At 39.5% G+C, this 13017-nt stretch overlaps 1 protein-coding gene across 5 annotated transcripts in view; it reads left to right on the top strand.

The window, feature by feature from the left end:
* SAP130 (Sin3A associated protein 130) overlaps positions 1-12659 on the top strand; it is an 82576-nt gene extending 69917 nt beyond the window's left edge. For all 5 annotated transcript variants that reach the window (XM_032843145.1, XM_032843147.1, XM_032843143.1 and 2 more), the window contains 3 exons: positions 9653-9756; positions 10898-11011; positions 11710-12659. In XM_032843145.1, the coding sequence (XP_032699036.1) occupies positions 9653-9756; positions 10898-11011; positions 11710-11868 (377 nt within the window). In that variant the 3' untranslated portion in view covers positions 11869-12659. The remainder of the gene's footprint in view (positions 1-9652; positions 9757-10897; positions 11012-11709) is intronic.
* The last annotated feature ends 358 nt before the right edge of the window (positions 12660-13017 follow it).

Here is a 13017-nt window from a genome sequence, read left to right as displayed (position 1 = left end):
AGATGGCACGCACAAGAAGTTGTTCAAGGGAATAGAAATTTCCAGTCCTTAAGAGACTTTCTTAACAAAGTTAAACTTAACAAAGTTTAATTTGGTGGGTGAAAGATTAACTATATAATGGATATGCCTGAATCTTACCACCTCAGCCAGGTGCTCAAGGTCAATATGAATAGTGACAAGTCGTGTTAATAGTATACCCTCCTGTTCAAACTTAAGTGACTATCAATATACACTGCTATATGTGTAAGATGTTATATGTATAAATTTGATAATAACTACAAATCAAGAACTGGTAATAGATATAAAGAGAAAGCAGTCGAAGCATATCACTAAAGAAAACCACTGAACTGTGAGAGAAAGGAGCAAGGAAGAAAGGAACAGAAAAAAAAACACAAAATAAACCATAAATCAAGTAACAAGGGGTACCTGGGTGGCTCAGTCGATTGAGCATCAGACTCTTGATTTTGATTCAGTTCATGATCTCAGGGTTGTGAGATCAAGCATTAGGGTGGAGCCTTTGTGAGATTCTCCCTCTCCCTCTGCCCCTCTTCTCCTCCCACCCTCATGTGCATGCTTTCGCTCTCTGAGAGGAAAAGGTAACAAAATGGCAGATGGATACCTATCAGTAATTACTTTGAATGTAAATGGACTAAAACTTTCCAACCGAAAGACATAGGATAACAGAATAGATAAAAAAAATAAGACCTATCTGTATGCTGCCTACAGGAGACTCATTTCAAACCTAAAGACACATGTAGGTGGAAGATGAAGGGATGGAAAGACATTTATCATGGAAGTGGAAGTGAAAAGAAAACCAAAATAGTAAAAATACTTATATCAGACAAAATAGACTTTAAAACTGTAAGAAGAAAAAAAACTGTAAGAAGAGACAAAGAAGGACCCTAATCATAAAGGAAGCAATCCAACAAGAAGATAAAACAATTGTTAATACTTATGCACCCTACATGGGAGCATGCAAATACATAAAGCAGCTAATAACAAACGTAAAAGAAATAGTTGGGAGCCTGGGTGGGTCAGTTGGTTGAGCGACTGCCCTCAGCTCAGGTCGTGATCCTGGAGTCCCGGGATCAAGTACAACATCGAGCTCCCTGCTCGGTGGGGAGTATGCTTCTCCCTCTGACCCTCTCCCCTGTCATGCTTGCTCTCGCTCTTGCTCTCTCTCAAGTGAATAAATAAAATCTTAAAAAAAGAATAGTCAGTAGTAATACAATTAATAATAGGGGACTTTAACACCGCACTTATATCAATGGATAAATCATCCAAACAGAAAGTCAACCAAGAAAATAGTGGCTTTGAATGACACAGTGGACCAGATGTATCTAATGGATATATTCAGAACATTCCATCCCAAAATAGTAGAATACACATTCTTTTCAAGCACACATGGAACATTCTCCAGAATATATCACATGTCAGGTCACAAAGCAAGTCTCAACAAATTTTAAAAAATCGAAGTCATACCATGCATCTTTTCTGACCATAGCACTGTGGCTAGATATCAACCACAAGAAAAAATCTGGAATAGAACAGAAATACATGGACATTAAATAACATGCTACTGAACAATGAATGGGTCAACCAAGAAATGAAAGAGGAAATAAAAAAATACATGGAGACAAATGAAAATGAAAACACAGTGATCTAAATCTTCGGGAAGCCTATAACAATACCAGCCAACCTCAAGAAGCAAGAAAAATCTCAAGTAAACAACCTAACCTTCAATCTGAAGGAGCTAGGAAAAGAAGAACAAACCCCAAACCAGTACAAGGAAGGAAATAAAAATTAGAGCAGAAATAAATGAGATAGAAACTTTAAAAACAATAGAACAGATCTATAAAACCAGGAGTTTGTTCTTTGAAAACATCAACAAAATTAATAAACCTTTAGCTAGACTTATCAAAAGAAAAAGAAAAGATTCAAACAAATGAAACAGGAGAACAACTGACACTATAGAAATACAAAGGAATATAAGAGAATATTATGAAAAATATGCCAATAAATTGTTTGATCTGGACAAAATGGATAATTTCCTAGAAACCTATAACTTCCCAATACTGAATTAGGAAAAAATAGAAAATTTGAACAGACCAATTACCAGCAGTGAAATTGAATCAGTAATCAGATAACTTCCATCAAATAAGTCCAGGACTAGACAGCTCCACAGGTGAATTCTGCCGAACATTTAAAGAGTTAATACCCATTCTTTTCAAACTATTCCAAAAAACTGAAGAGGAAGGAAAGCTCCAAGTTCATTCTGAGGCCAGCATTACCCTGATACTGAAACCAAATAAAGACATCACAAACAGAATTACAGGTCAGTATCTCTGATGAACATTAAGGCAAAAATCCTTGACAAAATATTAGCAAACTGAATCTAACAATATGTTTGAAAAAGTCATTTGCCACAATTAAATGGGATTTATTCCTGGGATACAAGGGTGGATCATTACTCACATGTTGACTGATTAATCAGCATGGTACATCGCATCAACAAGAGAAAGGAAAAAAGCCATATGATCATTTCAGTAGGTGCAGAAAAAGCATTTGACAAAGTACAACATCCATTTGTGACTTAAAATAGGCTTGCAGGAAACATATCTCAGCATATTTAAGGCCATATCTCAAAAATCCACAGCTAACATCATACTCAGTTGTAAAAAACATAGAGCTTTTCAGCAACGATCAGAAACAAGACAAGGATGTCCACTTTCACCACTTTTATTCAACATAGTACTGGAAGTTCTAGCCACAGCAGTCAGACATGAAAAAGAAATAAAATGCATCCAAACTGGGAAGGAAGAAGGAAAACTTTCACTATTTATAGATGATACAATATTATATATAGAAAACCTGAAAGAGTCCCCCAAAAAACTACTAGAACTGGCAAATGAATTCATTGAGGTTGCAGGATACAAAATCAATATACAGAAATCTGTTGTGTTTCTATATACTGTCAAATAGCAGAAGGAGAAATTAAGAAAATGGTCCCCTTTACAAGTCCCCTAGAAATAATAAGATGCCTAGGAATAAACTTAACCAAGGAGATGAAAGACCTACTCTGAAAACTATAAAACACTGATGAAAGAAATTGAATATGTCACAAATGGAAAGATACATGCTCATGGATTGGAAGAACAAATACTGTTAAAATGTCATTACTACCCAGGGCAATCTACAGATTTCATACAGTCTCTATCAAAATGCCAATGGCATTTTTCATAGAACTAGAATAAATAATCCTGAAATGTGTATGGAACCACAAATGACCCTAAATAGCCAATGCAATCTTGAAGAAGAAAAACAAAACTAGAGGTGTTAAAATTCCAAATTCCAAGATACAGTACAAAACTGTAGTAATCAAAACAGTATTGTACTGGCATAAAAACAGACACACAGGTTAGTGGAACAGACTAGAGAACCTAGACATAAACTCACAATTATATGGCCAATTAATCTTTGACAGAAGGAGGCAAGAACATGCAATGGGAAAAAGTCCTTTCAACAAATGGTATTGGGGAAAACTGGACAGCAACAGGCAAAAGGATGAACTGGACCACCTTCTTACACCGTACACAAAAGTAAACTCAAAATGGAATAAGGACCTAAGTGTGAGACCTGAAACCATAAAAATCCCAGAGAACAGACAGTAATTTCTTTGACATCAGCCATAGCAACATTTTTCAAAATAGGTCTCCGAAGGCAAGGGAAACAAAAGCAAAAATAAACTATTCTGATTTCATCAATTAAAAAAAACTTCTGCACAGCAAAGGAAACAGTCAACAAAACTAAGACAGCCTACTGATTGGTAGAAGATAATTTGCAAATGACCTGATAAAGGGTTAGTATCCAAAATACATAAAGAACTTCTATAACTTGGGCACCTGTGTGGCTCATTTGGTTAAGTGTCTGCCTTCAGCTCAGGTCATGATCCCAGGGTCCTAGGATCAAGCCCTACACTGGGCTCTGCTCAGCAGGGAATCTGCTTCTCCCTCCCCGTCCTGCTCTGCCTGCTTGTGCTCTCTCTCTTTCTGTCAAATAAATAAATAAAATCTTAAAAAAGAAAAACAAAAAACCACAACTCAATACCAGAAAACCCCAAATAATCCAAATTAAAAATGGCCAGAAGACATCAAGAGGCATTTCTCCAAAGACATCCAGATGGCCAAAAGACACAGGAAAAGATGCTCAGCATCAGTCATCATCAGGAAAACACCAATCAAAACCACAATGAGATACCACCTCACACCTGTCAGAATGGCTGAAATCAAAAACAAAAGAAACAAGTGTTGGCAAGGATGTAGAGAAAAAGGAACCCTGATACACCTGATAGAAATGCAAACCGGTGCAGCCGTTGTGAAAAACAATATGGAGTCTCCTTAAAAAATTAAAAATGGTATTACCACATGATCTAGTAATTCCACTACCGGGCATTTACCCAAAGAATTTGAAAACACTGGTTTGAGGAGATATATGCACCCCTCTGTTTATTTCAGTATTATTTACAATAGCCAAGCTATGGAGGCAATGCAAGGGTCCATTGAGAGATGAATGGATAAAAAAAGATGTGATATATATACAAAAGGGAATATTACTCAGCCATAAAAATGGATGAAATCTTGCCTTTTGCAACAACCTGGACAGATCTAGAGGGTATGTAATGCTAAGTGAAATAACTCAGAGAAAGACAAATTCCATATGATTTCATTCATGGGGAATTTAAAAAAAAAAAGAAAAAAGGGGGACAGACCAAGAAATAGAGAAGAAACTGATGAAACTGATGGTTACCAGAGGGGAGAAAGTTAGGGTCCAGAGGTGAAACAGATGAACAGGATTAAGAGTACACTTATCAGAATTAAGAGTACACCTGAAAGTAGTATATAACTCTGTATGTTAATTATACTGGAATTTTTTTTTAAATAGTATATACCCATCCATGTTCTGTGATGGCATTGGCACTTGCCCAACTCTGTGTCTCTTCTCATAACTACATTCTAATCCTGAGAGAAGTATCAGACAAATCCAAATAGAAGGGCACCCTGCAAAATTATTTGACCAGTAGCCTTCAAAACTGTCAAGGCTATTAGAAGCAAGGACTAGCTGAGAAACCATCAAGCCAAAAGTTGTCTAAGGAGGCATAACAAGTAAAATGTACTGCTGTATTTTCACTAGGTCCTGAACCATAAAATTTATTTTTTTTAAATGTTCAACATCATTAGCCATTAAAGAAATTAAAATTGAGATGTCACTACACACCTTTGAAAACAGTTGAAACAAAAAATACTAATAATGCTAAATGCTGATGAGGATGCAGAAAAACTAGATTTTGTGTACATTTTTTTAAGCATTTTGACCTGTAGTCACACTGCCTTCTGGTGTCCCTTGTTTCTCCTTAAAAGTCAATTGTTGATTCTATGAGGTCGTTGCATTTCTCATACTTGGAGATCCTGGAGTTTCTTGATATTTGGGTTATTGTTTTACAATAAATGGGGGACATTTCAGCCATTTTTTTTCTTTGAATATTTCTTCTTTCCCTCTTCTGGTACTCCCATTACCCATGTGTGGAGGCTTTTAAAAGTGTCTCTCATTTCTCTGAGGCCCTGCTTATTTTTTTCATTCCTTTTACTGTGTTCTTCAGCTTGACTAATTCTCTTTTGTACCAGTTTCCATCTACTGTTGTGTTCCTCTCAGTGAAATTTTTTTTAAGTATTTATTGTACTTTTTAATCCAAGAATTTCCATTTGGTTCCTTTCTTTTTATAATTTCTACCTCTTTATTGATTTCTCTACTTAATTTGACAGGATCATCATACCTTCCATCGTCACTCCTACATCCCTTCCATCAGTGAATTTATTTATAACAGCTGCTGTGAAATCTTTTTCTGGTAAATTTGACATCTGGTCTCTCTTATAAGCAGTTTCTTTTGCCTGCTTTCTTCCCCCAAGTATGGGTCACACTTTATCATTTTTGTGCATGCCTCATAATTTTTTGTTGGAAACTAGATATTCTAGATAACTCTGGATACTGGTCTCTCCTCACCCAACACCAGGCTTGTTATTGTTACTTGCTTGTTCATTTGTGTAGTGACTCATTAGATTATTTTAGTGAAGTCAAATCACCTCCACCACCAGGTGTGTTGAGCCTTCGATGTTGCTCCTCAGGGAGGCATAGCTTCAGGTATGCCGGTAGTCATCCTGGGATGACTGTGGCACTGGTAGAGCTCTCACCCACTCTTTCCCTAACCACACCTAGCTGATTAGCCCCACTAACTGTATGTTATTTGCTCTACCAGAAAATAGTACTGGAATGTGCTCTGGGACACAAATTACATTCCCCTGCAAACTATTCCAGTCAAATCATAGCTCCTTTCAGAGTAGTTACTGAGGTTAGTGTTTGCTATTTGTTCTGCCCCCAAGAGGACTTCTCTCAGTCATCTTATTCTTTGTTCTCTCCTACAAACTAGTCAGCCCACAGTCTAGGCTGTGTCTTCCTTTGACATACAAATCTCCCAGTTGCCTTTCATTACAACCTCCACTGCTCTTAGGAGCACCTTTAGGTTTCACCTTCATAGTCTGGGGCAAATGGAGTCAGTTCCTTTAGGATAAGATTAGAAGCTATCTGTTGTGTGGGCTGTTTCTCCCCCAGACAGAATCTCTGAGCTAGGCCTCTGGAGGTGGGGTGAAGACAATGGCAACTTTCTCTCTAAGTAACACCTCACTCTAGGAGGCAAGCAACAAGTGGAGGAGAAGAGGAATGAACAGCCTGGGGTCCTCTTGGCTCACCTCTTCTAGGATGAAATCACACTTCACAAAGCAGGAGAAGGGCTCCCAGGGCCCAGTGTTCTCAGCACACTTTGCCCTAAGGTACAGTCTCCATTCTAGACTAGGAACTGAACAGAAGAAAGCCCCTGCATCTCAGTTGTACTCACCGAGGACTTAGCCTGAGCAGCAGGGAGCGGGGAGCAGGATGGGAAGTGCTGATGACCTGCTCCTCCTGGGAAGATAGCCTTCCACCTGGCAGCTGGAGGAGAGGGAACCGCATGTTCTGGGCTGCAGCAGTCTTCGTGGAGATCTACCTCACTCAGCTGGGAGAAGAAAAAGGGAATGGTCTTGGTTCAGATAACATGGACTCACTGTTCTTACCACAGATTTGCTTGAATAGATATTGCATGAGTAGATTTTCTGTTTTCCCTTAGGAGCCTTTCCATGGGTCTAAATAGTTCTTTTTAAAATTTTCACCAGTTTCTCTAGAGAACAGGTTAGCAGAGCACTGTCATACCACAGGTCAGTTGTCTCTCATACTTTGCTGAGCTAGCTGCTCTGGAAAACAGTTTGGCAGTTTCATAAAAACTAGAATGTACGCTTACCATATGACCTAACAGTTACACTCCTGGGCATTTATCCCAGAAAAATCAAAACCTGTGTCCCCACAAAAATCGGTACACAGCTATTCATAGCAACTTTTTTTGGAATAGACAGAAACTCGAACATATCTTGTATATCTTTTGTGGAGAAATATCTGTTTAGGGGTGCCTGGGTGGCTCAGTCATTAAGCGTCTGCCTTCGGTTCAGGTCATGATCCCAGGGTCCTGGTCCATTGAGCCCCGCATTGGTCTCCCCACTCTGCGGGAAGCCTACTTCTCCTTCTCCCCCTGCCCCTGCTTGTGTTCTCTCTTCCGTTGCCTCTCTCTCTCTGTGTCAAATAAGTAAATAAAATCTTACTAAAAAAAAAAAATATGTGGGGGCGCCTGGGTGGCTCAGTGGGTTAAAGCCTCTGCCTTCCGCTCAGGTCATGATCCCAGAGTCCTGGGATCGAGCCCCGCATCGGGGCTCTCTGCTCAGCAGGGAGCCTGCTTCCTCCTTTCTCTCTCTGCCTGCCTCTCTGCCTACTTGTAATCTCTGCCTATCAAATAAATAAATAAAATCTTAAAAAAATATATGTGTGTGTGTGTATATATATATATATATATATATGTCTTCAGATGCTTTGCCCTTTTAATTGGTTTCTTTTTATTATTGAGCTATAGGAATTTTTCATATGTTCTACGTTTAAGTCTCTTATGAGATATATCCTTGTACCATCTTTGCAACTTCCTCTGAATCTATAATTAGTTCAAACTAGAGTTTTTTCAAACTTTTAAAATGAAGTACACACGTACATCTGAAACTGGTGAAATCTGAATAGTCAGACTGCATCATCATCATGGTTGTGGTATCGTACTGTAGTTTTACAAGATGCTGCCATTGGGGGAGATCAGGTAAAGAGAACTTAGGACCTCTGTGTTCTTTTCTACAACTAACTGCATGTGAATCTCCAGTTACCTTAAAAGTTTAAACAATTATTTAAATTATATACACGCTAATACTTGCCTACTAGATAGGGGTTTGTTTTTTTTAACGGATGAACTTCTTAGAGCAGTTTTAGTTTCACAATAAAATTGAATAGAAGGTTCAGGGATTTCCCATGTACCCTGAGTCCTCACTTATGACAGCCTCCCCACAGTCAACACCCCACCACAGTGGTGCATTTGATACATTTGATGAACCTACACTAACAATATCATTATCACCCAAAGTTCATCACTTACATTAGCACTCAGTCTTGGCGTTCTGTATTCTCTGGGCTTCACGAATATAACGGTAGTCTTTTCAAGAATAAATTTTTAAATAAAGTAAAATTTTAAAATATTTTTAAGTAACTTTTAATTATTTTAAATTTTTAATTAATGTATAAATACATTTTTTTTTAGATTTATTTATTAAACAGAGGGAGAGGGAGAAGCAGGCTCCCCGAGGAGCAAGGAGCTCAACATGGGGCTCCATCCCAGGACTCTGGGATCATGACCTGAGCCGAAGGCAAACCCTTAACCAACTGAGCCACCCAGGCGCCCCTATAAATACATTTTAAGTTGTGGTTAAACAGTAGTTAAAACTTCATGTACACAGCTCAACTCACCTTTGTCAAGTATCCCTCAATCCTACTTTCCCTCTCCCCATCCAATGGTATGTTTCATATTTATTTTAGTTCTAGTTACTGGACTTTTCTATCCAAATGTGAAAATGCTATTCAAATTTGATTCATTTTTCCATGATCCAGAGAACACCAGAAAGCTTCTAAAATTTCATCCCCAATTCTCCACACGCTTGCAAGCATCACTCATGAACAGGGCTTCAGGCCACCAGAGACCATTTCCCTTCTTTAAGAGATTAGAATATTAATTTGCTCTCTTGAAAACTCACTAGATTAGCACAATATATCTTTTCAGTATTCTTGGGAGTGAACAAAAGAAGAAACTTTGGGGCGCCTGGGTGGCTCAGTTGATTGAGCAACTGCCTTCAGCTCCAGTCACGATCCTGGAGTCCTGGGATTGAGTCCGGCATTGGGCTCCCTGCTCGGGCGGGGATCCTGCTTCTCCCTCTGACCTCTCCCCTCTCATGCTCTCTCTCTCCCTTTCTCACTCTCTCTCTCTCGAATAAATAAGTAAAATCTTTTAAAAAAAAAAAAAAACTTATTCATGTAAACATATTTAAGTAAAGAAATTCTTGCTGAAATAGTGCATCGGTAACTTGAAACCACATTGTTTTAGTTTTATAAAAATTGAAATATACTTTTTTTTTTTTTTAAATGGTTCCAGAAGAGAAGAAAGCTATGCTGCAGGAAATAGCTAACCAGAAAGGGGTATCCTGTCGTGCTCAAGGCTGGAAAGTTCACCTCTGTGCTGCTCAGTTGCTACAGCTGGTGGGTAGAATTCTAGTAGTTGTTATGTACTATTGCAGAGAGGAACAGATGCTGGAGGCATTTGAGTTCATAGAGTATTTCCTTTTGAGTAATTCTGAAGCATTCCCAATTAACAAGGGTCATGCAGAATTTTTATGTATAACATATAATATTATAATTACTATATCTATCTCAGAGATACAGTTCAAACATATCTTATTCTGGTACCCAGAACCAAAATATATTGAACAACTGTGGTATAATACCTACAGTTAAGGTTCCATATTTTATGTTACTGTGAATCTAAAACAGCCTCAAATGGCCCAACTATAAGCCCTTGCTCACCACCATGCTCCTTATCACAGGGACCAGGCTCCACTCCCACTTCTTCCTGATGAGTGGGCTTTAGTTCCCTGCCAGTTTGCAATATTGTTCAGATAAGCTGTCACATCCCCATGGTAACCAGGGAACACCTCTCCCTCTCGATACTACAAAGCCTGCCTCCTACAGCCCCTGCTTGTTCACTCTGTTCCTGAGTGCAGCCCCTGCGTGGCCCTGCGTGGTGTGTGGTGTCTTCCTCCCCTGGGCTGTGAGTATATTGACTAGTAAACTGCTGTTGATCTCATGTGTCCAGTGTTGGTGGGTGTTACTTGTCCGTTTCCATAACCCTGGGGTGGAAATTCTTCCTTCACCAAGGAGGTGAAGCGGGAAGGCAATCAAAACAACAACCTCATGAAGTTTTTCCATCTTTGGAGTAGCTGTGATCTGAAGAACATTGTCTATTATGACTATCTTTAAGGGAAAAAAAAAAGTAATGCCATGGCTACATTTTGTACTTTAGAAAAGCATGTTTCTATGAAACCTTTAGACTGTTTTTTTAGAGCAGTTGTGAATTCAGGAAGGTTTTTTTTTGGGGGGGGGGGAGTATTTAAAAGTTATCCTTGAAGATGGGCCCTAAATTATGACAGATTGTCCTGTTAATCATTGTTGATCAATTTCCCTTGCTGTACATTAGTGCCCTAGTCCTTGGGAGAAAGGATTCTATCACCCAAATAGCTCTCATCCCAGTTTACAGAAGTGATTCAAGGTGGGTGCATTTGCCTGAGGTTACCAAGGAAAAGTATCTCTGAGGCCATGATGCCCTTCCTCTTGTGTGTTGCAGACGAATCTAGAACATGATGTTTATGAAAGACTCACCAACCTGCAGGAAGGGATTATCCCAAAGAAAAAAGCGGCAACTGATGATGATCTACACCGAATAAATGAACTGATACAGGTTTGGCCTAGCCCTTTCTCTCTGATCATCCAGTTTTGGTGTTGTCACTACACTGTCTTCTCCCGTTTCCCTCCCTCTTTCATTAATATCGTTAGTAAAAACCTTCTATTTAGGATGCCTGAGTAGCTCAGTTGGTTGAGCATCCAGTTCTTAGTTTCGATGCAAGTCACGATCTCAGGGGTCATGGAATTGAGCCGCATGTTGGGCTTGTGCTCCACAGGGAGTCCGCTTAAGACTGTCTCCTTCCCCCTCTGCTCCTACCACCACCACCACTGCCCCCACCAACTCGCAGCACACGCTCACTCTCTTTAAAATAAATTAATAGGGCGCCTGGGTGGCTCAGTGGGTTAAGCCTCTGTCTTCGGCTCGGGTCGTGATCTCAGGGTCCTGGGATCAAGGCCCGTGTCTGGCTCTCTGCTCGGCGGGGAGCCTGCTTCCTCCTCTCTCTCTGCCTGCCTCTCTGCCTACTTGTGATCTGTCTGTCAAATAACTGAATTTTTTTAAAAATCTTTAATAAAATAAAATAATAAATCTTAAAAAAAGAAAAACCTATTTACTTTCGCCTACCTTACCAAGAAAGACTAAAACATTTTTTTCTGTGTGGAAGCCTCAAAGTGGCCTCAGTCCATAGGTGAAAAGTTACTTGAAAACCTGGTGGTCTCCTCTTTACTGATTGATGACAATGTCTTCTGTTGCAGGGAAATATGCAGCGGTGTAAACTTGTGATGGACCAGATCAGTGAGGCCAGAGACTCCATGCTTAAAGTTTTAGATCATAAAGACCGTGTTCTGAAGCTTCTAAACAAGAATGGGACTGTCAAGAAGGTGTCAAAATTGAAGCGAAAGGAAAAAGTCTAGACTCGGAAGAATCAGGACTTTGGAAACAGAATTTATGAAGAATGACGGTGGGGGTGGGGGGAGGGTTTTGGTTATTTTCAAAGTGGAACATTGAAATAAAGGAAGTGTTCCTTAATTCGTACAAGAAAGCAGAGGGGACCCATGGTACCCAGTGGCACCAACGGATCAGAGCTGTTCTGACACAGTGAACTCCATTCTCTCTTTCAGGCGTATCCCTCTTAAACTCGCTGTGTCATAAATGACTCCTGATGCATCAGTGTCTGCCAGTTAGAATCAGTGACACGAATGAATGGCTGGCAGTTTTCAGCCTTCTGGTTTATAAACTGTATTTATCTAATGGATTCCTGCAGGACCTATACTGAGCCTGGACTGAAAGTATCCACTTGGACCATCTGTTATCTCTCTACACTGAAAATCAAACCTCTTCCCCTCATCCTAGCCGGTTCTTACTTTGTCTGACCTTCAAATGCCTGAGCTGGCCTTTTACAGCAGTGCCATGGCACCAAGAGACTTGCCACATCTCACACTCTAAAGGGTTTGAACTATCAATTCTTGTCATTTTTTTAAAGAACCATTTCAAAGTGAAATTGTTATATTGTCTGTCCTGCGTGTGTCAGAGTTGGGTTTTTGTGGAGGTTCAGAGCAGGCAGCATCTGAAGTTGCTCTGAGATCCTTGTTCTGAAGTACGTTCTTGGTTATTTGTACTTCTGTAGCTGGTGTGATGCTGTTAATTGTATGTATCGCACATCTCCAAATGTTAATAAAGGACTCAAAGAGGTTTTTGTACATGAGCAGTTTGCATCTTTTTATAAAGTGAATCAGTGCCGTGATGATCACCGCATGAGTGTGTCCTACTATGATTTCTTACACAATGTTGAGAGTCGACTTGGCCAAAATTTTGTTTTTCCACATAAATGGGTTCCACTTATCCTGGTATTTTAAAGAGGTCACCATGGTAAAGTCTGTTGGCTCTTGCTTATCTTAAGTACTAGACTATTTTGTCCCGCTGCAGGTATAAATTGGTCAAATTATAGAACAATTAAGGCTGCAGGAATTGGGGTCGAAGTGCCACAGGGGGGTGGATTTTCTTCACAAGGTTGCTCTTGCTCTGAGCTACCTGAATGGTTTAGTAGCTAGGCTTGCTTCCTT

Source organism: Lontra canadensis, unplaced genomic scaffold (genome assembly GCF_010015895.1).
Source record: "Lontra canadensis isolate GAN:19392208 unplaced genomic scaffold, GSC_riverotter_1.0 scaffold136, whole genome shotgun sequence".
Classification (NCBI taxonomy): domain Eukaryota; kingdom Metazoa; phylum Chordata; class Mammalia; order Carnivora; family Mustelidae; genus Lontra; species Lontra canadensis.
The sequence above is the reverse complement of the archived record's forward strand: the minus strand, read 5'-3'. Positions and strand labels throughout refer to the sequence as shown.